Source organism: Oncorhynchus kisutch, linkage group LG14 (genome assembly GCF_002021735.2).
Source record: "Oncorhynchus kisutch isolate 150728-3 linkage group LG14, Okis_V2, whole genome shotgun sequence".
NCBI lineage: Eukaryota > Metazoa > Chordata > Actinopteri > Salmoniformes > Salmonidae > Oncorhynchus > Oncorhynchus kisutch.
Window position 1 is genome coordinate 21420233 of NC_034187.2, and position 26847 is coordinate 21447079.

At 41.7% G+C, this 26847-nt stretch overlaps 2 protein-coding genes across 3 annotated transcripts in view; both read right to left on the reverse strand.

Annotated features, from left to right (window-relative positions):
* Positions 1-5864: 5864 nt before the first annotated feature.
* Positions 5865-12942, reverse strand: LOC109904186 (protein FAM98B). Its single transcript, XM_020501382.2, has 8 exons — positions 12717-12942; positions 10571-10719; positions 10319-10447; positions 9378-9544; positions 7696-7776; positions 7465-7581; positions 7153-7320; positions 5865-6468 (listed from the first exon to the last, which is right to left on the reverse strand). The coding sequence occupies exons 1-8, from the start codon at positions 12752-12754 to the stop codon at positions 6259-6261; spliced, it is 1059 nt and encodes a 352-aa protein (XP_020356971.1). The 5' UTR covers positions 12755-12942; the 3' UTR covers positions 5865-6258.
* A 5930-nt stretch (positions 12943-18872) lies between these two features.
* The window catches only part of LOC109904184 (sprouty-related, EVH1 domain-containing protein 1-like), a 95808-nt gene continuing 87833 nt past the window's right edge, over positions 18873-26847 (reverse strand). For both annotated transcript variants that reach the window (XM_020501381.2, XM_031788018.1), the window contains exon 7: positions 18873-23511. In XM_020501381.2, coding sequence (XP_020356970.1) covers positions 22819-23511 — 693 coding nt within the window. In that variant the 3' untranslated portion in view covers positions 18873-22818. The remainder of the gene's footprint in view (positions 23512-26847) is intronic.

The following is a 26847-nucleotide window of genomic DNA, read 5'->3' on the forward strand; positions in this document are numbered from 1 at the left end:
CCCTTGACTTTTTCCACATTTTGTTACCGTACAGCCTTATTCTAAAATGGATTAAATTCTGTGTGTCCCCTAATCATTCTACACACATTACCCCATAATGACAAAGCAAAAACAGGTTTTTAGAAATGTGTGCAAATTTACACCGGATATTTTATTTGGGAAAATGAGAACAGAATTCCTGCTGCTTGCGCATTCAGCTGATCTATATAGATGGATAAACTCAATACATTAAGTAATGGTTTTAAGAATGATTACCTAGACTAAACCTCACTTGCATCATCCTTGTGGTATTGAGAGATTAACATGGTAATGCTTTCACTGATTGTCATGTAGGAAAGGAGTGCTTGCTTTGTTATCCAACTGATTTGTGTCCTGTCATCCTGTGTTTTATTGTTCATTGCTACTAGCAGCTATAGTTTATTTTTGTGATCTCTGGAACTCAGACCATATATATCCTGCCACCCATTGTACATATAGGAAACTGCATTTACTCATCATCAGTGTCACCTCAGCACCATTTAGGACCTAGTTAATCTATGGACCCCAAGTGGTGCACGTTTTTTTCCCTAGCACCACACAGCTGATTTAAATAATCAAAAATGTGAGTTCATTATTTAAATCAGCTGTGTAGTGCTCGGGCAAAAAACTAAAAGTGCACCCCTTGGGAAACAGAGATAATGTAAGTGACGGTACAGCCATCTAACACCATATCACTTTTATGCCATATACAATACATGATAATGTAGCTTCTGTTATTTCAAGTGCTATGAATAGCCTAAGTAAATAAATCAGGAGTTTCGTAAAAAAATTTAAAAAAACATACACAAGAGGGGATGGAGAAGATGGGATGGAGATATTCAGAAAGGAAGAGGTATAGAGTAAGCAATAGTAAAATAGGCTTTGAAAAAATTATCTTCCTGAATCCTAAACTGTGGCGTAAAGTACTTTAGCACTTGAATGTATTTTTACTTAAGTATCTGTACTTTAATAATTATATTTTTGACTACTTTTACTTCATTCCTAAAGAATATTTACTTTACTCATTTTCCTTGCTACCCAAAAGTACTTTCATTTCGAATTCTTAGCAGAACAGGAACATGGTCCATTCAGGCACTTATCAAGAGAACATCCCTGGTTATCCCGACTGCCTCTGATCTGGCAGACTCACTAAACACATATGCTTTGTTTGTAAATGGAGTGTTGGAGTGTGCCCCTGGTTATCCAGGTCTGTGCCCAAACAATTCGAGCTTCTACTTTTAAAAATCCACCTTTCCAGAAACAAGTCTCTCACCGTTGCCGCTTGTTATACACCCCCCAGCTGTGCCCTGGACACCATATATGAATTGATCGCACACCATCACTGTAAAGTCAATGGAGAATAAGAACACCTCCCAGCTGCCCACTGCACTGAAGATAGGAAACACTGTCACCAGCGATAAATCCACTATAATTGAGAATTTGAATAAGCATTTTTCTACGGCTGGCCATGCTTTCCACCTGGCTACCCCTACCCCGGTCAATAGCACTGCACCCCTCACTAGAGGTCGACCGATTATAAAGCCGATACCGATTAACCGGCCAATTTTTTTGTAATAATGACAATTACAACAATACTGAAGGAACACTTATTTTACTTAATATAATACATCAATAAAATCAATTTAGCCTCAAGTAAATAATGAAACATGTTTAAATAATGCAAAAACAAAGTGTTGGAGAAGAAAGTAAAAGTGCAATGTTAGAAAGCTAACGTTTCAGTTCCTTGCGCAGAATATGAGAACATATGAAAGCTGGTGGTTCCTTTTAACATGAGTCTTCAAAATTCCCAGGTAAGAAGTTTTAGGTTGTAGTTATTATTGGAATTATAGGACTATTTCCCTCTATACCATTTGTATTTCATTAACCTTTTGACTATTGGATGTTCTTAGGCACTTTAGTATTGCCAGTGTAACAGTATAGCTTCCGTCCCTCTCCTCGCTCCTCCCTGGGCTCGAACCAGCAACACAACGACAACAGCCATCATCGAAGCAGCGTTACCCATGCAGAGCAAGGGAAACAACCACAGGCTCAGCGAGTGAAGTTTGAAACACTATTAGCATTCGCTAACTAGCTAGCTGGTTACACCAGCCTCATCTCGGGAGTTGATAGGCTTGAAGTCATAAACAGCTCAATGCTTGACGCACAACGAAGAGATGCTGGCAAAACGCACGAAAGTGCTGTTTGAATTCATGTTTACGCGCTTCTGCCTACCACTGCTCAGTCAGATACTTGTATGCTCAGTCAGATTATATGCAACGCAGGACACGCTAGATAATGTCTAGTAATATCAACCATGTGTAGTTAACTAGTGATTATGATTGATTGTTTTTTATAAGATACATTTAATGCATTCGCGTAACAGGCAGGCTCCTTGTGGAGTGCAACGAGAGAGAGGTAAGTCTTTATTGCATTGGACTACTTAACTGTAAGGTTGCAAGATTAGATCCCCCGAGCTGACAAGGTGAAAATGTCGTTCTTGCCCCTGAACGAGGCAGTTAACCCACCGTTCCTAGGCCGTCATTGAAAATAAGAATGCGTTCTTAACTGACTGGCCTAGTTAAATAAAGGTATATCAAAATATTTTTAAAAAATACAGATTTCCGATTATGAAAACTTGAAATCGGCCATTCCGATTAATCGATCGACCTCTACTCCCCACAGCAACTCGCCCAAGCCTTTCCCATTTCTCCTTCTCCCAAATCCAGCCAGCTGATGTTCTGAAAGAGCTGCAAAATCTGGATCCCTACAAATCAGCCGGGCTAGACAATTTGGACCCTTTCTTTCTAAAATTATCTGCCGAAATTGTTGCCACCCCTATCACTAGCCTGTTCAACCTCTCGTGTCGTCTGAGATTCCCAAAGATTGGAAAGCAGCTGCGCTCATCCCCCTCTTGAAAGGGGGGGACACTCGACCCAAACTTCTACAGACCTATATCTATCCTACCCTGCCTTTCTAAGGTCTTCGAAAGCCAAGTCAACAAACAGATTACCGACCATTTCGAATCCCACCATACCTTCTCCACTATGCAATCTGGTTTCAGAGCTGGTCATGGGTGCACCTCAGCCACGCTCAAGGTCCTAAATTATATCTTAACCGCCATCGATAAGAAACATTACTGTGCAGCCGTATTCATTGACCTGGCCAAGGCTTTCGACTCTGTCAAACACCACATCCTCATCGGCAGACTCGACAGCCTTGGTTTCTCAAATGATTGCCTCGCCTGGTTCACAAACCACTCTTTTCTGTATACATCAATGTCGCTCTTGCTGCTGGTGAGTCTCTGATTCCACCTCTATGCAGACGACACCATTCTGTATACTTCTGGCCCTTCTTTGGACACTGTGCTAACAAACCTCAAAACGAGCTTCAACGCCATACAACTCTCCTTCCGTGGCCTCCAACTGCTTTTAAATACTAGTAAAACTAAGTGCATGCTCTTCTACCGATTGCTGCCCACACCCTCCCGCCTGACTACCATCACTACTCTGGATGGTTCTGACTTAGAATATGTGGACAACTACAAATACCTAGGTGTCTGGTTAGACTGTAAACTCTCCTTCGACTCACATTAAGCATCTTCAATCCAGAATAACATCTAGAATCGGTTTCCTATTTTGCAACAAAGCCTCCCTCGTAAAACTGACTATCCTACCGATTCTTGACTTTGGCGATGTCATTTACAAGATAGCCTCAAACACTCTACTCAGACTGCATCCAATTTTCTATCACAGTGCCATCTGTTTTGTCACCAAAGCCCCATATACTACCCACCACTGCGACCTGTATGCTCTCGTTGGCTGGCCCTCACTACATTTGTCACCACACCCACTGGCTCCAGGTCATCTATAAGTCTTTGTAGGGAAAGCCCCACCTTCTCTCAGCTCACTGGTCACCATAGCAACACTCATCCGTAGCACACGCTCCAGCAGGTATATTTCACTGGTCATTCCCAAAGCCAAAGCTTCCTTTGGCCGCCTTTCCTTCCAGTTCTCTGCTGCCAATGACTGGAACGAATTGCAAAAATCACTGAAGCTGGAGTCTTATGTCCCTCTCTAACTCTAAGCATCCGCTGTCAGAGCAGCTTTCCGATCACTGTACCTGTACAAAGCCAATCTGTAAATAGCACACCCAACTACCTCATCCGCATATTATTTACCCTCTTGCACCCAAACATCTCTACTTGCACATCATCTGCATATCTATCACTCCAGTGTTAATGCTAAATTGTAATTATTTAGCCTCTATGGCCTATTTATTGCTTTACCTCCCTACTCTTCTACATTTGCACACACTGTACATAGATTTTTCTATTGTGTTATTGACTGCACGTTTATTTATGTGTAACTCTGTGTTGTTTTTGTCGCACTGCTTTGCTTTATCTTGGCCAGGTCGCAGTTGTAAATGAGAACTTGTTCTCAACTAGCCTACCTGGTTAAAGAAGGAGAAATAAAATCTAAAAAATAAAAAAATTAAATGGTGCCATCTGGTTAGCTTAATAAGGAATGTGAAATGATTTGATACTTAAGTATATTTTAACAATTACATTTAAATCAAATACTTTTACTCAAGTATTTTACTTGGTCATTTTCTATGAAAGTATCTTTAAGTATGACTCAAGTATGACAATTGGGTACTTTTTCCACCACTGATCCAAAGGCCTCGCAAGGCACCCCAGGGCCATCTTGGCAGCTGGGCACACAGGAGGCCATTACACAGTGGCACCATCACGCTCAAGGCGAGCAACCCTGCCTTGGGTCGGATCGAGTGGAGCCGCCACCTCCTTTCGGTCTCCTCTTCAATGGTGCATCGCTTGGCACACTGCTCAAGTTCTTTACACTGCGCAGTTTCCTCAGTGAGAGATGGAGCCCTTTTCCCGTGTGCAATGGAGCTGGGTTTTGCCAGCGTCTTTGGCTTCGGTAATTCCGTCATCCAACTTCTTTAGCGTCTCCTACAACACCAGGATGTGAGAATTACATTTTCCCACTGAGTTTTGCATCTCCTCGATCCAACTCACCCTTGTGAAAAAAAAGTGATTTGGTCTTTAAAATGGACAGATCACCCTTCAATTTCAATCTGATTCCTGGCTGTGGTCACTCTGCCATTCAAGCTCCAGGCGTCGAGTCTCCACTCTCCAGCTGTGTGCCTTTGCTGATGCACTCATTCAGGGCTTTACACATCTCCCAGATCCTGTCCCTTATCGTGTTCCCCATTCCAGGCTTTTCACTCGTTATTCAGGACTGTGTTCTCTTTACACAGCCTTGGCATTTCCTCGGTCACTTGGATTTTCTGGAGCTCTGTGTTTTCCACCAAGTAAAGATTCTTACTATAGGTGAGGTCTGCTATCAGGACGCCCGTCATCCACATAAAGTAGCAGACATAGAAAGATGACTCAGCAGAGTTCCCACTTCTGTTTTTCAGGGGAAATGGAAGTTGGGTTGAAAATACTGTATCCCTGAAAACCGGATGTTAGCATTTTCTGTTGACTATGCATAGGCTATCCACATGCGGCTCAGGTGAATTAAGTATCTCTGCCCGATCGATGCTGCTACCGTCTTTCACTGAATGTTTGCCCCATCCAGTGTCTCGCTGTGGATGGCGAGAGCACTTGCAGTTGTACTTGAAGCACTATACCGCCAACGTTCAAGCCACTGGTTTTTAAGGTCACGGTCATTATGACATAAATCACGCCAAACTTCTGATACAAGAGGCCAATCCATGAGGGTGAATGAACTCAACTCATGTAAAACTAATTAAATATCTATGCATAAGGAATTACACAAGACAAAGACAAGTACACACACACACAGGGAACCTAGACATTTAAATCTGAAGAAAGCATTTTATTATTCAAGTCAATCGGATTAAGTCTTCAAATCAAAAAGGTTCATTACCATAATTCCAATTTCCGAAAAGTTAATTTGATAAAACTACCAACATACAATCAGAAAATACGTAAAACTATGTAAAAATGGTCAGTGAGTTTGACTTACTGTCAGTATTGCTTCTACAACTCTCCACAGCAACACAGTTCATAAGAACTCTGAAAATGAACACAAATCAGTGACAAAAATTGGAGTTCATACAGTAACATTCTGTACCTATCATTCCAAATAAGCAATGCCTTAGTGTTGCACTTAGCGACGCATATAACCATGAGTAGGTTTCAGTTCATCTATTGAACACTGTCTGGCTTTTCAGTTAAAAAAAAAACCTGGTAAGTTAGTATTGATAACGTCCTCTCTTTCCTCCATGACCCCAACCAGCTCCACCACCTCGCCAGCCACTCTTACCCCCTCCCCAACCACCACCTCCCCGACCGCCCCAACCCCCTCCACCGTCTTGTCTCTTCTGCCAGGCTGGCATCTCAGGGAGAGGGGCGTCTATCTCAGAGGGCCGGCCACCTCTATCTGGCACCCTACCCATCAGGATCTATAGAAGAGAAATACAATGGTAGGTCAATGGATGGAGAACATTTTAGTCATTTATGCTGCACTTCCACCTAAGAAGTACCCCACCCCAGTGTGTCGCCTGTGTTTTATGTTAATGCTAGCTCTAGTATAATTGTGTTTCCATCAGGAGTGTGACACTAAATACTTGGGGCAAGCATACTCAACAACCTCTGCACCATGGGCTCCCGAGTGGCACAGCGGTCTAAGGCACTGCATCTCAGTGCTAGAGGAGTCACTACAGACCCTGGTTCGATTCCAGGCTGTAACACAATTGTCGCAGCGTCGGCCGGGGTATGCCGTCATTGTAAATAAGAATTTGTTCTTCACTAACTTGCCTAGTTAAAGGTAAAAAAAACAAGAGTTGCTTTGTGAGGTGTTAAGGTTCACATGTAGCTATTGTTATGTAAATGACAGCTGAAAAATACCAGTAGCTTGGCTTTGGCCCCAAGTCAGAGCCATGGTCCAGTGAGACACAGGTGCCAGCCCACATAAATGGAAACAGAAAAGTCTGAGCCTTTTGGGTAAATCTAAGATGGAAACTCAACATTAGTGCAATTCCACTGCTGGGTACTTGGCCTAAATGCTCAAGACTTATGTACACTCATTAGACATTTGGACACAATGTACCTTGGGTCACATTCCACAGTCTGGAAGGCTACAGTACCTTATTGACAGCACAGGCAGTATTCTCTCTGCTGGAGCCACTGCTGGTCTTCACCACGTTGCATATGTCCTCCCTGGCTGCCAACAGGTGAGCCATGCCTACAGATGAACTCTGGGCCAGGGTGTGTCTCTTAGGCTGGTAGGCCCTGGCCATGCTATCAACTCTCTCCTAACAGACAGACAAGACAGTTTGTTGAGCATAGGACACGGACAATGACGTTCTGCATAGAAAGAGCAGAAAGGGAGTAGCCTGCCGATTTAAGGGGGTCACTAACATTGAGACTATCAAGATACACCAGAGCACTCCACCTGCCTTGGCTCTCTCTGACCAGCCGAAAGACTGCACAGTGACGTCGAGACGTTTCATCAGCATCCTCCGTCGGCACTCATACTCTGAGGACAGGACAGTGTTGATCTGCTCCAGCCGCTCCTGTGGAGACAAGGCCCATATTCAATGCACACTTGGCATCCCCTCATGCCTTTGCAGGAATTATACCCTTTGCCTCCACAAAAATGGGTGACATTCTGAATGCAGTCTGCTTACCCACTGTTCACTGTCGAGAGAGTTCTTCAGAACAGGCTTTCCAATGTGATCCTTTGGAAGCTCTTGAAGCACTGCGTTTATCTGGAAATACATACAGTGCTTTCAGAAAGTATTCATACTCCTTGACTTATTCCACATTTTGTTGTTACAGCCTGAATTTAAAATGGATTAAATAGATGTCTCATCCATCTACACACAATACCCCATAATGACAAAGTGAAAACATGTTTTTAGAAAACGTTGCACATTTATTCAAATACAGAAACAATTTCATAAGTATTCACACCCAAGTCAATACTTCGTACAAGCACCATTGGCAGCCATTACAGCTTTGAGTCTTTCTGGGTAAGTCTCTAAGAGCTTTCCACACTTGGATTGTGCAACATTTGCCAATTATTATTTTCAAAATTCTTCGAGCTGTCAAATTGGTTGTTGATAACTGCTAGACAAGCATTTTCAGGTCGTGCCATATAAACTGTAACTTGGACACTCAGGAACACTCAGTCTTCTTGGTAAGCAACTCCATTGTAGATTTTGCCTTGTGTTTTATATTATTGTCCTGCTGAAAAGTTAATTAATCTCCAAGTGTCTGGTGGATAGCAGACTGAACAATGTTTTTCCTTTAGGATTTTGCTTAGTTCCATTCCCTTTATTCTTTATCCTGAAAAACTATTATAAGCATACCCATAACATGATGCAGACACCACTGTGCTTGAAAATATGGAGTGGTACTCAGTAATGTGCTATATTTTACCCAAATATAACAGTATTTTGGACTAAAATGTCATTGCTTTGCCACATTTTCTTCAATACTACTTTAGTGGCTTGATGCAAACAGAATGCATGTTTGAGTATTTTTATTTTGTACAAGCGTCCTTATTCACCCTGTCAACTAGGTTAGTATTGTGGTGTAGCTACAATGTTTTTGATCCATCCTCAGTTCTCTCCTATCACAGACATTCAATTCTAACTATTTTAAAGTCACCATGGTGAAATCCCAGTACGGTTTCCTTCCTCTCTGGCAACTGAGTTAGGAAGGACGCCTGTATCATTGTAGTGACTGGGTGTATTAATACACTATCCAAAGTGTAATGAATAACTTCACAATGCTCAAAGGGATATTCAGTGTCTGCTTTTTATTTACCCATCAGCTTATAGGTGCCCTTCTTTGCAAGGCCCTGGAAAACTTCCCTGGTCTTTGTAATAGAATCTGTGTTTGAAATTCACTGCTCGATTGAGGGACCTGTACCCCACACATAATTGTATGTGTGGGGTACAGAGATGAGGTAGTCATGTTAAACACTTATTGCACAAATATTGAGTCCATGCAACTTTTTAAGCACGTTTCCTACTACTTATTGACTTAAGACATTTCAGCTTTTCATTTGTAAAGATGTCAAAGTACATAATTCCACTTTGACATTGGGGTATTGTGTGTAGGCCAGTGACAGACAAAATCTCAATTTAATCCATTTTAAATTCAGGCTGTAAAAACGTTTGGAAAAAGTCAAGGGGTGTGAATACATTCTGAAGGCACTACAAGATACAATGCATCTGTTGAATACACAGACAGTGATTAAATCGATGGCTATGCATTCGGGATATTCTATTGAGTTAACGAAGGCTGTTTTTGCAGCTGTTTTATACCAAACCTTCTGAGCTCTGAGAGGAAGTGAACACACCTTTTCCCCTATCCCAGAGAACAGCTCTGCTACTCCCTGCTCTCTTAGCTCTGGGAGCTTCAGTGTTTCACAGATTGCCTGGAGATCGTTTCGGTCTTTGTGTTCTTTGTCCTTAGCAGGTCGTCTCTTTACTATCTGTGCAGCTTGTAGCTCAGAGCATAAAAACACTGCAGAATAAAGATAGGAGCCACAGGTTAAAAAAACAAACATGCAAAATGAAAACTCAAGACCAAAACCACCCGAGTCACAGCCTGTTCACCCTGCTATTATGCAGAAGGTGAGGTCAGTACAGGTGGATCAAAGCTGGGACCGAGAGACTGAAAAAAACAGCTTCTATCTCTGCCCTGAACTTCGTCACTCCACTAGCCTGCTACCACCCGGTTACTCAACCCTGCACTTTAGAGGCTGCTGCCCTACTGTATGTACAGACATGGAATCACTGGTCACTTTAATCATGTTTACATACTGTACTCTAGTCAATGCCACTGACATTGTTCATCCTAATATTTATACATTTAATTCCATTGTTTTACTTTTAGATTTGTCTGCATTGTTAGATATTACTGCAGTGTTGGAGTTAAGAACAAGCATTTCGCTACACCCGCAACAACATCTGCTAAATATGCGACCAATAAAATTTGATTTATATTAGGAAAGGTGTAAGTCTGAACCATGGCAGAGACGCAACATACCAGAAAGGGTATCATGGGCGGCAGGTAGCCTAGTGGTTAGAGCGTGGGGCCAGTAACCGAAAGGTTGCTAGATCGAATCCCTGAGCTGACAAGGTAAAAATCTGTCGTTCTGCCCCTGAACAAGACAGTTACTGTTACAATGACGGCCTAAGAATTTGTTCTTAACCTTAATAAAGGTGAAAAAAATATAATAATAACATGATGGTACTCAGCCCAGTATTCTGGACAGATGGCCAATTCAATACTTACATACTAGCTTTAGATAGTCTTTCTTATTCTGCAGCCCTTCCTGTATAATCCCGGAAACAAGGCCTTGATAAGGGCACTGCAACTCCTTCAGCATGCCACTCATCTCAAACTGAAGGCCATCAGTGTCACCTAAACACACGTTTCAGAATTAACTTAGCAATGGCAATAGTAATAAATGTAATACAATTTAATAAATTTAATAAAACAAATTTAGATTAAATGGGACAGTAGAGGTGATGTCTTTTGGCTAACCTGAACCTGAAGAAATGCTCTCTTCCAGATCACATAACGGTTTCAGACGGGATGCTAACCACATGCATAGGTTGACATACTCCGTTGATAAAAGTCCACCTTCACATGCTCTGACAAGCCCCTCCTCAGTCTGCAGAGGTCCTTCATACCTGCGCACCAACAAACAATATGATCTAGCTGTACGCTAGCATTGAATCATAGCTATAATAGCACTTGGATGTTGTATGGATGCTTTTGCGAGGGAATAAGCAAAGGACCCTTATATTTTTCTCCCACTGTCTAGAATGACTACACTAGTTAAGCATACTGAACAAACATATAAACCTCAACTTGCAACAATTTCATTGATTTTCCAGAGTTACAGTTCATGAGGAAATCGGTCAATTGAAATACTTTTTATTAGGTCCTAATCTATGGTTCACGTGACTGGGAGTACAGACATGCATCTGTTGGTCACAGATACCTCAAAGAAAAACAGGCCTCAGGATCCCCTCACAGTATTTTTGTGCAATCAAAATCGGACACTGGGTTGACATCAGCTCGTACACACAACGCCATACACGTGGTCCGCGGTTATGAGGCCGGTTGGGCCTACTGCCAAATTCTCTAAAACAATGTTGGAGGCAGCTTATGGTATTGAAATTAACATTCAATTCTCTGTCCCCAGCACAAGGTGAACTGTATAATGATCATGCTGTTAAATCAGATTCTTGATATGCCACACCTGTCAAGTGGATGAATTATCTTGGCAAATGAGAAATGCTCATTAACAGGGAAGTAAACACATTTGTGCAGAATATTTAAAAAGAAATAAGCTTTTTGTGCATATGGGACATTTCTGGGATCTTATATTTCAGCTCATGACACCAACACTTTACATGTTGCGTTTATAGTTTTGTTCAGTGTATATTGCAGTGTTGGGGAAGCTACTATGAAAATATAGGTTTACCAAGCTATCAATTACTTCACACTGGACGAAGTTAAGCTACACTAAAGCTCTAGTAAATCGTTTACTTAACTAAAGCTACTATGAAAAAGTAGTTGACGACATCCAAACTACTTAGTGAAAAATGATCATATGTAAATCAAAAACACTTTGGGGTCATATGTTATCAGAAAGTGTAAGAGAGCACAGTATGAGTCATAAACCCATAAAACCTAGAGTTCAAACAGAAAAATGGTTCCAATAGTTTTTTCACCATTCATTTTTCCCATAGGGGATTTTAGAAACACTTAAAATAAGGGCTGTGTTTTGTGTAGGCTTACCCTGGCCTGACGTTCTGATAACCATATAAATCTCTCTAGGACAAGATAATACAGGTATATTGATAAAAGTTAACACCTCCCCCAAAATGAAATACTAATTAGCTGCTAATGTCGCTATCATATAGGACCACAAATGCCATGATGATCTGGACAAGACTGCCAAATCGAGGCAAAGGTAAGAATCTCTGGATTAACAATCTAATGTTAGCTAAATGTAGTAATGAATAAATTGGCAACATTTCTTTAAATGGACAATTCTGTGAACTATCGTGTGCAGGTTTTAAATTGACACAATTCCTGTTAGCAAAGGAGTCTGCTAGAGATTACGTGATGCTAATGAGCATTTTCGAATCTGAGAGTTAATAAAGCCGAATATATTGATTAAAGTCACCTTGCCCGAGAGATTCACATGGTATCAAAACGTCACGCCAGGATAAGCCTACACATCCCTTAAAGTTGTTCCCTTATGGGAAAAATGTATTGTGCAAAGACAATTGGAACCATGACCTACCTGTTTGACCGCTAGGTTTTATGGATATTACTATACCTCCACCGTGGGACTCTATTTAGCCCATTTAAAACACAAAAACGGTTTCAAGGGAGAATTGGTCCGGTCTGATGCCGAAAGAGAAAGGAAATGATTTCCTACTTTAACCCTGAATTTATTTTTGCACAAAAAGTGTAGTTCCAGTAGTTAGCTAGCTACACCGATACTCTATATGGCAAATGTATTAAAACACTAAAGTTAGCTAGATACCTAGATTTGAATCTAGTTAAACTACCACCAGCCTACCTCAAATGTAGTTAAATTACTAGTTGAAATACATGTAGTTCACTACTCCACAACACTGTTATATTGTTAACACCCATACTTGCTTACCCAACTTGTTCCAGCGCGTCTAAAATATCACTTTCCATTGTGGTAGACAACAATATCAGAAGATTCCTTTTACTTTAAAGATGTAACCGATAGAAGCTTGAGTGTGACAATGTGATAAAAACATATAATTATCTACGAACTAACCTAGCTACGCCGTTTTGAAAAACATGCCGCGAGTTAGGTGTAGCGAAAATTAAATCCGTAATGGAACATGCATCTTGGTTAGTTACATTCCGCCTAGTGTTTTCGTCACATCTTCCGTGGACTAAAAAAGTATAATAATATAATCAAAAAGCGCACTTTGAAAAGGTGTCATCCCATTCTGAAATATAATTTACCATTCATTTATGTGAATGAAAATGTTTAATTTGTGTTATGCCATGGCCCATGATCTATAGATAATGCTATCAATTTACCATATAACCATAACTATCTGTCAGGTAATTCAACAAAATACTATTATAGTATATGTGACTTTCACATGGGAAAACCTTATCCAATGCATTTCACTCGAAGGGAAGGAATTGGTACTATAATAAAACCATCCCGCTTACCAGTTTTGATATTTGCTCAATGAAAAATAACATGAGTACAAGTTACCACGAGCTAGGGATAGCCTAATACCTGAAAAATATCCCTGGTTAAAGGGAAGCTCCAACCCCTTCAAATAAATAAAAAATACATTCAGGTGAGAAGTTGTGGGTGGGGGCAATTGTTCGGAAGTATTCATTTTGTGAGAGGGTTAAAGTAGTTGTACCTGATGCCAATACTTTCTCACCAAAGCATCATGAGAAAATATGGCTCAGACAGTTAGCACACAATCATTGATCTCACTCTCAACCCTGTTCCATGACAATTTTGTCATACATTTTGTAAAGGTTATGAAATAAACAGTCTGAAATGTTTAGAGCAATCATGAGAATATTGATTTTAGTTCAAATTCTGAAGTGAAACAATACTTTTGATAAATTAAGAGGCCACTGACAGTGTCCCTTTCAGGCTTTGGTATAGCAAAAGTGAGATTTTATACTTGTAATTATTGAATTAATTTGAGTGGCATATGATTAATACAAACATGTGGATTTTATTACAAATGTCTTTTATAATCATATTCAGACTACTTCCATAGCGTCCATTACAGGGTTGAAGACAAATGGTGTTCATATCAGAAAAGAATGCCAAGAGTGTGCAAAGCTGTCAAGGCTAAGGGTGGATACTTTAAAGAATCTAAAATATATTTTTTAGTTACTACATGATTCCATGTGTTATTTCATAGTTTGTCTTCACTATTATTCTACAATCTAGAAAATAGTAAAAATAAAGAAAAACCCTTGAATGAGTAGGTGTGTCAACTTTTGACTGGTACTGTGTGTGTGTGTATGTGTGTATATATACACTGCTCCAAAAAATAAAGGGAACACTAAAATAACACATCCTAGATCTGAATTAATGAAATATTCTTATTAAATACTTTTTTCTTTACATAGTTGAATGTGCTGACAAAAAAATCACAAAAATTATCAATGGAAATCAAATTTATCAACCCATGGAGGTCTGGATTTGGAGTCACACTCAAAATTAAAGTGGAAAACCACACTACAGGCTGATCCAACTTTGATGTAATGTCCTTAAAACAAGTCAAAATGAGGCTCAGTAGTGTGTGTGTCCTCCACGTGCCTGTATGACCTCCCTACAACGCCTGGGCATGCTCCTGATGAGGTGGCGGATGGTCTCCTGAGGGATCTCCTCCCAGACCTGGACTAAAGCATCCGCCAACTCCTGGACAGTCTGTGGTGCATGGAGCGAGACATGATGTCCCAGATGTGCTCAATTGGATTCAGGTCTGGGGAACGGGCGGGCCAGTCCATAGCATCAATGCCTTTCTCTTGCAGGAACTGCTGACACACTCAAGCCACATGAGGTCTAGCATTGTCTTGCATTAGGAGGAACCAAGGGACAACCGCACCAGCCTATGGTCTCACAAGGGGTCTGAGGATCTCATCTCAGTACCTAATTGCAGTCAGGCTACCTCTGGCGAGTACATGGAGGGCTGTGCGGCCCCCCAAAGAAATGCCACCCCACACCATGACTGACCCACCGCCAAACCGGTCATGCTGGAGGATGTTGCAGGCAGCAGAACGTTCTCCACGGCGTCTCCAGACTCTGTCACGTGCTCAGTGTGAACCTGCTTTCATCTGTGAAGAGCACAGGGCTCCAGTGGTGAATTTGCCAATCTTGGTGTTCTCTGGCAAATGCCAAACGTCCTGCATGGTGTTGGGCTGTAAGCACAACCCCAACCTGTGGACGTCAGGCCCTCATACCACCCTCACGGAGTCTGTTTCTGACCATTTGAGCAGACACATGCACATTTGTGGCCTGCTGGAGGTAATTTTGCAGGGCTCTGGCAGTGCTCCTCCTTGCACAAAGGCGGAGGTAGCGGCCCTGCTGCTGGGTTGTTGCCCTCCTACGGCCTCCTCCACGTCTCCTGATGTACTGGCCTGTCTCCTGGTAGCACCTCCATGCTCTGGACACTACGCTGACAGACACAGCAAACCTTCTTGCGACAGCTCGCATTGATGTGCCATCCTGGCTGAGCTGCACTACCGGAGTCACTTGTGTGGGTTGTAGACTCCGTCTCATGCTACCACTAGAGTGAAAGCCCCGCCAGCATTCAAAAGTGACCAAAATATCAGCCAGGAAGCATAGGAATTGAGAAGTGGTCTGTGGTCCCCACCTGCAGATCCACTCCTTTATTGGGGGTGTCTTGCTAATTGCCTATAATTTACACCTGTTGTCTATCCCATTTGCACAACAGCATTTTAAATTTGTCAATCAGTGTTGCTTCCTAAGTGGACAGTTGGATTTCACAGAAGTTTGATTGACTTGGAGTTACAGTGTGTTGTTTAAGTGTTCCCTTTATTATTTTGAGCAGTGTATATACACAGTGGAAGAACAAGTATTTGATACACTGCTGATTTTGCTGGTTTTCCTACTTACAAAGCATGTAGAAGTCTGTCATTTTTAATCATAGGTACACTTCAACTGTGAGAGACAAAAATCCAGAAAATCACATTGTACGATTAAGTAATTAATTTGCATTTTATTGCATGACATAAGTATTTGATACATCAGAAAAGCAGAACATAATATTTGGTACAGAAACCTTTGTTTGCAATTCCAGAGATCATACGTTTCCTACAGTTCTTGACCAGGTTTTCACACACTGCAGCAGGGATTTTGGCACACTCCTCCATACATACCTTCTCCAGATCCTTCAGGTTTCGGGGCAGTCGCTGGGCAATACGGACTTTCAGCTCCCTCCAAAGATTTTCTATTGGGTTCAGGTCTGGAGACTGGCTAGGCCACTCCAGGACCTTGAGATGCTTCTTACGGAGCCACTCCTTAGTTGCCCTGGCCTTGTGTTTCGGGTTGTTGTCATGCTGGAAGACCCAGCCACGACCCATCTTCAATGCTCTTACTGGGGGAAGGAGGTTGTTGGCCAAGATCTCGCGATACATGGCCCCATCGATCCTCCCCTCAATATGGTGCAGTCGTCCTGTCCCCTTTGCAGAAAAGCATCCCCAAAGAATGATGTTTCCACCTCCTTGCTTCACGGTTGGGATGGTGTTCTTGGGGTTGTACTCATCCTTCTTCTTCCTCCAAACACGACGAGTGTAGTTTAGACCAAAAAGCTCTATTTTTGTCTCATCAGACCACATGACCTTCTCCCATTCCTCCTCTGGATCATCCAGATGGTCACTGGCAAACTTCAGACGGGCCTGGACATGCGCTGGCTTGGCACACCTTGTGTGCGCTGCAGGATTTTAATCCATGACGGGGTAGTGTTACTAATGGTTTTCTTTGAGACTGTGGTCCCAGCGCTCTTCAGGTCATTGACCAGGTCCTGCCATGTTTAGTTCTGGGCTGATCCCTCACCTTCCTCATGATCATTGATGCCCCACGAGGTGAGATCTTGCATGGAGCCCCAGATTGAGGGTGAATGACAGTCATCTTGAACTTCTTCCATTTTCTAATAATTGGGCCAACAGTTGTTGCCTTCTCACCAAGCTGCTTGCCTATTGTCCTGTAGCCCATCCCAGCCTTGTGCAGGTCTACAATTTTATCCCTGATGTCCTTACACAGCTCTCTGGTCTTGGCCATTGTGGAGAGGTTGGAGTCTGTTTGAGTGTGTGGACAGGTAACGAGTTCAAACAGGTGCAGTTAATACAGGTAATGAGTGGAGAACAGGAGGCTTCTTAAAGAAAAACTAACAGGTCTGTGAGAGCCAGAATTCTTACTGGTTGGTAGGTGATCAAATACATATGTCATGCAATAAAATGCAAATGAATTACTTAAAAATCATAATGTGATTTTCTGGATTTTTGTTTTAGATTCCGTCTCTCACAGTTGAAGTGTACCTATGATAAAAATTACAGACTTCTACATGCTTTGTAAGTAGGAAAACCTGAAAAATCGTCAGTGTATCAAATACTTGTTCTCCCCACTGTATGTATATATATAGAACGCGTCTCCTTCCTGAGCGGTATGATGGCTGCGTGGTCCCATGGTGTTTATACTTGTGTACTATTGTTTGTACAGAAGAACGTGGTACCTTCAGGCGTTTGTAAATTGCTCCCAAGGATGAACCAGACGTGTGGAGGTCTACAATTACTTTCCTGGGGTCTTGGCTGATTTCTTTTGATTTTCCCATGATGTCAAGCAAAGAGGCACTGAGTTTGAAGGTTGGCCTTGAAATACATCCACAGGTACACCTCCAATTGACTCAAATGATGTAAATTTTCCTATCAGAAGCCATGACGTCATTTTCTGGAATTGTCCAAGCTGTTTAAAGGAACAGTCAACTTAGTGTATGTAAACTTCTGACCCACTGGAATTGTGATACAGTGAATTAGAATAAGTGAAATAATCTGTCTGTAAACAATTGTTGATGCACAAAGTAGATGTCCTAACCGACTTGCCAAAACTATAGTTTGTTAACAAGAAATGTGTGGAGTGGTTGAAAAACAAGTTTTAGTGACTCCAACCTAAGTGTATGTAAACTTCTGACTTCAATTGTATGTTTGCAGTAAGAAGAGAGTTTTGATAAGTAATAGTTTCCCATCTTTATTTAATGTAACAGAGTTGAGGTCGATGACCCCAATCTAACAATACAAATCAATTAAATATAGATATACAATAATGTGAAATCTTGCCATTCTTTTCACCATATTGTTCAGAAGACTTGTATGATGGCACTTCCAGTCGATATTGTCACAAGTATAGTATAAGTTCCCTATTTTTATGGGGGAGGTTGGTTGGTTCAACAGGGTTGAGGGTAGACTGAGGTACGCAACTAAATATTGTGATTTTAAATCAAAATCATGCATTTATTTGGAAAAAAATACATTCTCAGCAAAAGAACACAAATATATGTTTATATCAATGGCAAAATGTATAGGTTATATATATCCTAAGTACAAATTCAGTGAAGGCCACGGGGGACATGACAAAATGCTTAGTGTCAGTTGAAAACAAGGCATCTTCTGATAAAGATGAAATTCATGTTATGTTTCTTACACTTCATTACAGGGACCTATCAATTTATATATAAAAAAAGCTCTTTAAATTAGACGGTGACACAATACTTAAAATATTGGACTCAAATCCTAGTTTCATGGAATGACCCAGATGTGTAATAAACAGAAAGTGTGCCTTTTGAATTTTGTGTAATGTCAGTAGTCTGGTCAAGGAAGCATCATGCAAATTATAATGGCACACTCCACTTACCAAGACCATTACCAGGCACGAGGTCACCTGCTTTTATAGTGAGCCTTGGGGTGGTACCACCCAGCACATCTTGAAGGGAGTGTATTTCATACCAAACCCTCCCTTGATATGACAGGAGCACTATCACGAGTTGAACTGCTAGGGGCAAAAAGAGCTAGATGTACTTACTAAAGGACCAAAATATCTCACTTTTGCAACAAACTGTTAAAATGAAAACCAGAATTTTTCATTGAAGTTACTTATGTACAATTTGGTTGCACAGTGCATATGTAAAGTCTCCACCATATTAATATAACACTATGGACTCCCCTCGGATCATAAGGAAACCTGAGGAGGAAAGAGAACGATGAAGTCTTCAAAACAATCCCACAAGATTAAAACTCACCATTTTATTATGATAATGTTATTTGATATGACAAATTACAAGTGTATGCATATTTACATGATATATTTATGAAAAGTAACAAGTTACATCTGTATAAAGAAAATACAACTATGACATGAGTTATTGAACTATACATTTTACATCATATACTTAGAATTTTCAAACCATGATAGAAATACCTAGACATATAAACCAATATAACCAGAACAAGAGCTGTTAAGTTTTAGATGGAAACTATGATGGACGTGAGGCACTTTTTCAAGGTTGTCAGGATGTGAAGCCAATGGCACTAAGAAACTGATAGAAAAGAGGCATGAGAAAGGAAACAGGCAGTGTTCACAGAAGAATTAAGAGTACCATTTATACTGCAATTTACAAAACACAAATGTTTTCCACAATTTAGAACTAATCACAGAAATGTTACATCATCAAGCACTGTAAGAAAAAAAAACTACATACATCATCAGTGCACCAAAGCATTGGAGAATTGAAAAGTAACCACTCAACTGCTGTGAAAAGAAACCCTTTTAAGAAATACACTGAACACGTTTATATAGGCATTTCTTTTTAACGCAGACAAATTCAAGAATGTCCATTTTTAAGCATTCCAAAAATATGCACACTTTCCAAGACTGAAAGAAGAATAAAAGACTAGCAGCAAAGTGGTTAAGAACTGAAGTCTTATGCAAAGTTAACTGACAGGTAAAACATAAATATATTAAAGCAGACAAACATGTTGCATATATAATACAGTACATGATAGCGAGTTACACTGTGCTGGTTAATGCAGAATGAAACAGATGATTTCAGTATCTCTCAGCTAAACTTGTATGAATGTACATCCTACACTTTACTCCTCAGCCAGCAAGTTTTTAAATCAGGTTCATCTTATCTTGGGTTCAGCTTGAAATATGCAGGGCAATCCAAATTACAACATGGGAGAATAAAAACATGGATAAACCAACCAAATGAGCACGCACACACATGGTTATATGCGGTCATAGGAACTAGGTGCTGACTTTTCTCTCAAATCAATAAAAACATGGATAAACCAACCAAATGAGCACGCACACACATGGTTATATGCGGTCATAGGAACTAGGTGCTGACTTTTCTCTCAAATCAATAAAAACATGGATAAACCAACCAAATGAGCACGCACACACATGGTTATATGCGGTCATAGGAACTAGGTGCTGACTTTTCTCTCAAATCAATAAAAACATGGATAAACCAACCAAATGAGCACGCACACACATGGTTATATGCGGTCATAGGAACTAGGTGCTGACTTTTCTCTCAAATCAATAAAACATGAGTGATTGTATCTAGCAGCTTTATATATATATGTAACTTTTTTAAATAAGTGGACTGCCACTACTGTACCATGTTAGCACTCCCTTCCTCCCTTCATAGAAAACTAGAATGAAACTCCATTAAAAGCTCAATTGTCATTTCCATCATGAACGCCCTCCACTTTCAATGTGAAATAATACTAAAAGGTGACCTATGTACATAATGCTGTCAATTGAAGCTACAGTATATGCTGACAGCAATGACAAATACAGCTCTCTTAATTTCCAAAAAACAAAATGGGATTCTGATCCTCGTATTTAAATATAGTGTTACTTATTTATAGGTGCTTGGAGTTTAGTACCTGGGGTAACGTCTACATAGCGTTAGTAAAGTGTCCTGTCACTGACTCAGTGTGGAGAGGTCCGTGTTTCTCATGGTCAACAGTTTGCATAGAAAGTAAAGAGTGTTGGTTGGTACCTCGCATGGGGCATAAGAGAGGGATATGGAAGAAGTTGACTGCCCCCATACAGTCTGGCGACGACAGGGTTGCCACGTCCTTCTCAAGAAGGGGTGGTCCGGGGGATGGTGTGCATATCTATTGGTTACAGTACAGGGCTGTAATGACAAGCTTTTTAAATAGGGGTGACTTTAAATCCTTTTGATAACGATTTTGTCTAAATCACATGTCAAACTCATTCCATAGAGTGTCTGAGGGTTTTTGCTCCACCCTTGTACTTGATTGATGAACTAATTAGTAAGGAACTCCCCTAACCTGGGTGTCTAGGTCTTAATTGAAAGGAAAAAAACAAAAACCCACAGACACTCAACCCTCCGTGGAATGACTGACACCGCTGGCCTAAATGATCAAAGAAACCAATTTCTTTGTTCTCAAAAACAATTCCGGAACACAGGCAGACTGATTTCTTAAAACAGTGGAATTAGCAATAACATACTGTCTTTTAAAGACGCAGCATCAAATGAATACAACCAGAGGTATGTCTACAGTTATTGTGGCTATGTTCCTCGGAGTGAAATATGGATTTCAACAAGGACCTTCATACTGTATCTCCCCATCAGCTTTCAACAAAGTCAGGTTTGTAACAACGAGTCAACATAGTTATCAGATTCTATGATCACTGTGCTTGACATCTCACTGCATATGAAGACCTACGCACATATAGTGTGTAACAAACAATCATACCCATATGCTATAATTACTTATAGGCAAATGCCCTTTGACATTTAAAATGAGGTACCTGTTCATTCATGACTGGGCCAATGTTAAACTATGTATTCTCTGACTTACCGTGGACAAGCTGCAAAATGACTTAACAGTAGTACATTTGACTCGTTACAAATGCTTCAAATCACAAGGGGACAGACATCAAGTACTTTTGAAATTTGAAGATGGTGCTGTAACCAAAGCTTGGAGACCAGTGCTTTCAAGGTTGGCTTTTCACACACAAAATTAGAGTTTTAGTTGGTCATTTCTAGTTTCAGACTAATAAAAACAAAAGCTTTTCCCCAAACTAGTCTAATTTAAGTGCCTTGTTCAACAAAGGGGCACTCAAGACCCCTTACTCACCAACATTAAACAGAAAAACTTGCTGGTTGAGGAAAAACTTCAGCTTTAAATAAAAAACAACAGTTTTACCATGAAGCGAAGATGTGATGGAGTCAAAATAGAAAATCTGGTAAAGTACCTGGAATTTTGGTCTCATGGAAGATGAGTCAAGAAGTGCTAACATTAATTCTTGACTAGTTCGGGGGATGGAGGACTGCAAAAGACATGACCATATTTTCGCTCCGGCTCATGGAATTGATCACTTTATGTTGGAATGCAATTAAGTGGTCCACATCACCTTACCAAAACAAGGAAATCATTCTAACATCTAGCTATGTCAGACTGTACCAGCAAAAGATAAAAAGGTGTTACCTTCTTTTTTTGTTCAACAATTGATGAATAGGAAAAATAAGGAAACATGTACACATCCACCACAGCAACTGTTAAATGACTCAATAAGAATGGTCTTAAGGTTAATGTACCATTAGAATTGTGTGAAGGGGGATAAACATTTCTAGTGCACCTTCTCTAACAATTACACCGTCAGCGAATGCTCGAGTTATAAAGGACCTGCCAATGTTACAACAACATATCCCTTTTAGCATACTTCAAGTTTGTTTTCTGTATGCACAAATCTTTTCTTTTCTTTTTTTGCTGTTGTTGTTGTGTAGTTGCTGCTCTCTGTACAAAAGACAATATTCCTTCATAAAGTTAAACATTACTTGTAGGGAGAGTGACATGGTGGCCTGGTTGTTGTGTGTATTATGTACGAGTGTTTAATAATATTTCCATGTCTGCTAGTCTCAATGCCTTCTCCTCGCGTTCAGCTCCTGAACTCTACTTCACGCTCAGAGCCCGTAAAGCACACGGTTAGTCTTCCACTGCTCTCTGCGTCGAAGGACACAAAAGACCTCCAGAGCCCGGCGTCTACAACAACATGTCACCCCCTCTGAGGTGAATGAAAAACAAGGTTGCCGGCATTTGAATACCCAGCTTTTTTCCGCTTTCCTGTGTCAGCTAGCTGTGTTGTGGGTAGGTCATCCCGGGTGAGGGGTCAGAGTTCAGTAAGGTCACCCAGCGGCCTTGTGCTTGCCCCCGCAGCATCTGCAGGCCTCCCCACAGTGGTGGCATGCTCTCAGAGGCAGGTAGCAGCACATACAGGGAGCGATGAAGGACAGTGCCGTCAGGGCCAGCCAGCGCAGGCAGAACTGCTCGTCAGCCGTGTCACACGAGCACGGGTCCGAGAAGTCTCCCTCCGAGTCGGACATGCAGTGGTACAGCATGCTCTCGGCACAAAGCATGCAGCTGACTTTATAGATGCACTGCTTGATGGGGTCAGGAGCATCCTGGCACTGACCCCGCTGGTTGTCCTCATGGTTGAACATTTCCCGGCAGTAGATGCAGCGAGAACGCTCCCCGTCTTCCCGCCTCCGCCGCCCTTTTTTGGACTTGAGCAGCGGTGAGGGCTGCACCTTGGAGGAGTCTTTACCCAGCCCTAGCCCCAGTCCTGTGCCCATACTCCCAGGGCCTGAGTGGGACTCCATGCCCGGCCCCTCAGGGAAGAGGTACTCACACTTCTTGCTGTCCAGTTTGTGGAACAGGGCAGGGAAGTCAGGGTCCTCTCGCTCTGCCTCCTGCTTCCACATGACTGGGTGGCGGTAGTCCTCGTAGCCGCGAATCAGAACATCCTTACGAGGGTTGATCCTTACGATCTCCTCCTCATCCATGTGAAAGCTCACATGGCGCGTAGACTTGAAGGACACCTGATGGAGACAGTGATTTTATTTAATTAAGTTCAGAGAACACAAGACATTTTAGCAGTGTCAGTATATATTTAATTTATTTGAGTATGCATCGTGAATGATCTTTACTGTCCTTCCATGTCATGTAGGACATTCTTCAGAATTAGTATACCTTATTAAACTAGATCTAACATGGAGGTTTAATCTCCAGTGGTAATACAGGGCTATTCATATACTGTAATATAGTGGGTCACGGGTCCAACTTAGGGAATGGAAAGTGGCATTGCCACCTGACCTGATATGAATAAATTAACTTTATAAAAATGGAGACCCGTTTCCGAATGAACCCGAGGACTGTCAGATACGTTCTGAAAAGGCCCGTGGAGAAACAGACCCAAACAAACGCCTCCCGATCTGGATCCGAAGACCAGTCATGATCCGAGAGCAGAAAGAAACCTCAGACTGGACGCTGCCAATGCCATCAATAAACAAGTGATATTGGCCACATGATCAACAGTTATGTGTCCTTAAAACCTGCCTATAACAAATCAAATAAAACGTTGTAATTTTCAATGTGTAGAATATGAATAACTTTATAACCTATTGTTATATTGGTTTTTACTTTCCTAAAACAATAAACTGTCCACCTCACAGCTCAGCTGTCAGAGATGTGAGTGCTATATGCGCCAGGGCATTGCATGCATATAGGCGTATCGGTCTAGGTGTCCACTGTATGATATTAAGATTAAAAAAAATATATATAATAAAGGAAGATAAGCTTAGGCCACACAGAAACGGAGATATAGAGTTCCTATGTTCACCTGGACAAGAGGAATACCTACGTGAGAATGCTGTTCGACTATAATTCAACACCATGGTGCCCTCCAAGCTCATCACTAAGCTCAGGACCCTGGGAATGAACACCTCCCTTTGCAACTGGATCCTGGATTTCCTGACTGGCGGCCCCCAGGTGGTGACAGTAGGCAACAACACATCTGCCACTCTGACCCGCAACAAAGGGGCCCCTCAGGGATGCATGCTTAGTCCCCTCCTGTACTCCCTGTTCACCCACGACTGTGTGGCCACGCACAACTCCAACATATTCAAGTTCGCACGGCACAACATGGTTGGCCTGATCACCAATGACAATGAGACAGCCTATAGGGAGAAGGTCAGTGACCTGGCAGTGTGTTGCCAAGACAACAATTTACGTCAACGTCAACGTCAACGTTACGTCAACGTCAGCAAGACAAAGGAGCTGATCGTGTACTACAGGAAATGGAGGGCTGAGCATGCCCCCATCCACGTGGCCGTAGTTGATCGGGTCAAGAGCTTCAAGTTCCTAGGTGTCCACATCACTGAGGAATTATCATGGTCCACACACACCAACACAGTTGTGAAGAGGGCATGACAACACCTCTTCCTCCTAAGGTGGCTGAATTTTGTTTGTCATGGACCTTCAGATCCTCAAACAGTTCTACAGCTGCACCATTGAGAACATCTTGGTATGGCAACTGCTTGGCATCTGACCGCTCAAGGATTTCACCATGAGGTCAATGGTGACTTTAAAATCAGTTAGAGTTTAATGGCTGTAATAGGAGAAAACTGAGGTTGAAGCAACAACATTGTAGTTACTCCACAATACCAACCTAATTGACAGAGGGAAAAGAATGAAGCCTGTATAGAATACTAAATATTCAAAACATGCATCCTATTTGCAACAAGGCACTTAAGTGATACTGCAGAAAATGCAGCAAAGCAATTCACTTTTTGTCCTGAATACAAAGTGTTATGTTTGGAGTACCGCACTCCATTTTTAAGCATGGTGGTGGCTGCATCACAGTGGAGGCTGTTGGGGGGAGGATGGCTCATAATAATGGCTGGAACAGAGCAAATGCAATGGCATCAAACACATGGAAACCATGTGTTTGATGTATTTAATTCCACTCCAGCCATTACCACGAGCCGTCCACCTCAATTAAGGTGCCACATTATGTTATGGGTATGCTTGTAATCGTTAAGGACTGGGGAGTTTCAGAATAATAAGGAATGGAGATCAGCACAGGCAAAATCGTAGAGGAAAACCTGGTTCAGTCTGCTTTCCACCAGACACAGGGAGATTAATTCACCTTTCAGCAGGACAATAACCTTAAACACAAGGCCAAATCTACACTGGAGTTGCTTACCAAGAAAACAGTGAATGCTCCTGTGTGGCCAAATTACAGTTTTGACTTAAATCTACTTGAAAATCTATGGCCAGACCTGAAAATGGTTGTCTAGCAATGATCAACAACCAATTTGACAGAGCTTGAAGAATTTAATGAAGAATGTGCAAATGTTGCACAATCCTGGTGTGGAAAGCTCTTAAGAGACTTACCAAGAAACACTCACAGCTGTAATCGCTGCCAAAGGTACTTCTAAAAAGTATTGACTCAGGGGTGTGAAAAAAATGTCAAAATTTGATTTCTGTATTTAATTTTCAATAAATTAACTAATGTCTAAAAACCTGTTATAATTTTGTCATTATGAGATCGTGTGTAGAGGGGTGATATTTTTTATTTATTTAATCCATTTTGAATTCAGGATGTAACACAATAAAATGTGGAATAAGTCAAGGGCTATGAATACTTTCTGAATGCACTGTATATTTACATATCTACCTCAGTTACCTCGAGCACCTGCACATTGTACCGGTACTGTGTACTTATTCCTTGTGTAATTATTTATCTTTTTCTCCCTACCCGTTCTTCCTCTCCTTCTTCCTCTCCTCTCCTCTCCTTCTTCCTCTCCTCTCTACCCGTTCTTCCTCTCCTCTCTACCCGTTCTTCCTCTCCTCTCCTCTCCACCCGTTCTTCCTCTCCTCTCCTCTCTACCCGTTCTTCCTCTCCTCTCCTCTCCTCTCCTCTCCTCTCCTCTCGTTCTTCCTCTCCTCTCCTCTCCTCTCCTCTCCTCTCCTCTCCTCTCGTTCTTCCTCTCCTCTCCTCTCTACCCGTTCTTCCTCTCCCCTCGTTCTTCCTCTCCTCTCCTCTCTACCCGTTCTTCCTCTCCCCTCGTTCTTCCTCTCCTCTCCTCTCCTCTCGTTCTTCCTCTCCTCTCCACCCGTTCTTCCTCTCCCCTCGTTCTTCCTCTCCCCTCGTTCTTCCTCTCCCCTCGTTCTTCCTCTCCCCTCGTTCTTCCTCTCCCCTCGTTCTTCCTCTCCCCTCCTTCTTCCTCTCCCCTCCTTCTTCCTCTCCCCTCCTTCTTCCTCTCCCCTCCTTCTTCCTCTCCTCTCCTTCTTCCTCTCCTCTCCTTCTTCCTCCCCTCTCCTTCTTCCTCCCCTCTCCTTCCTCTCCTCTCGTTATCCCTCTCCTCTCTACC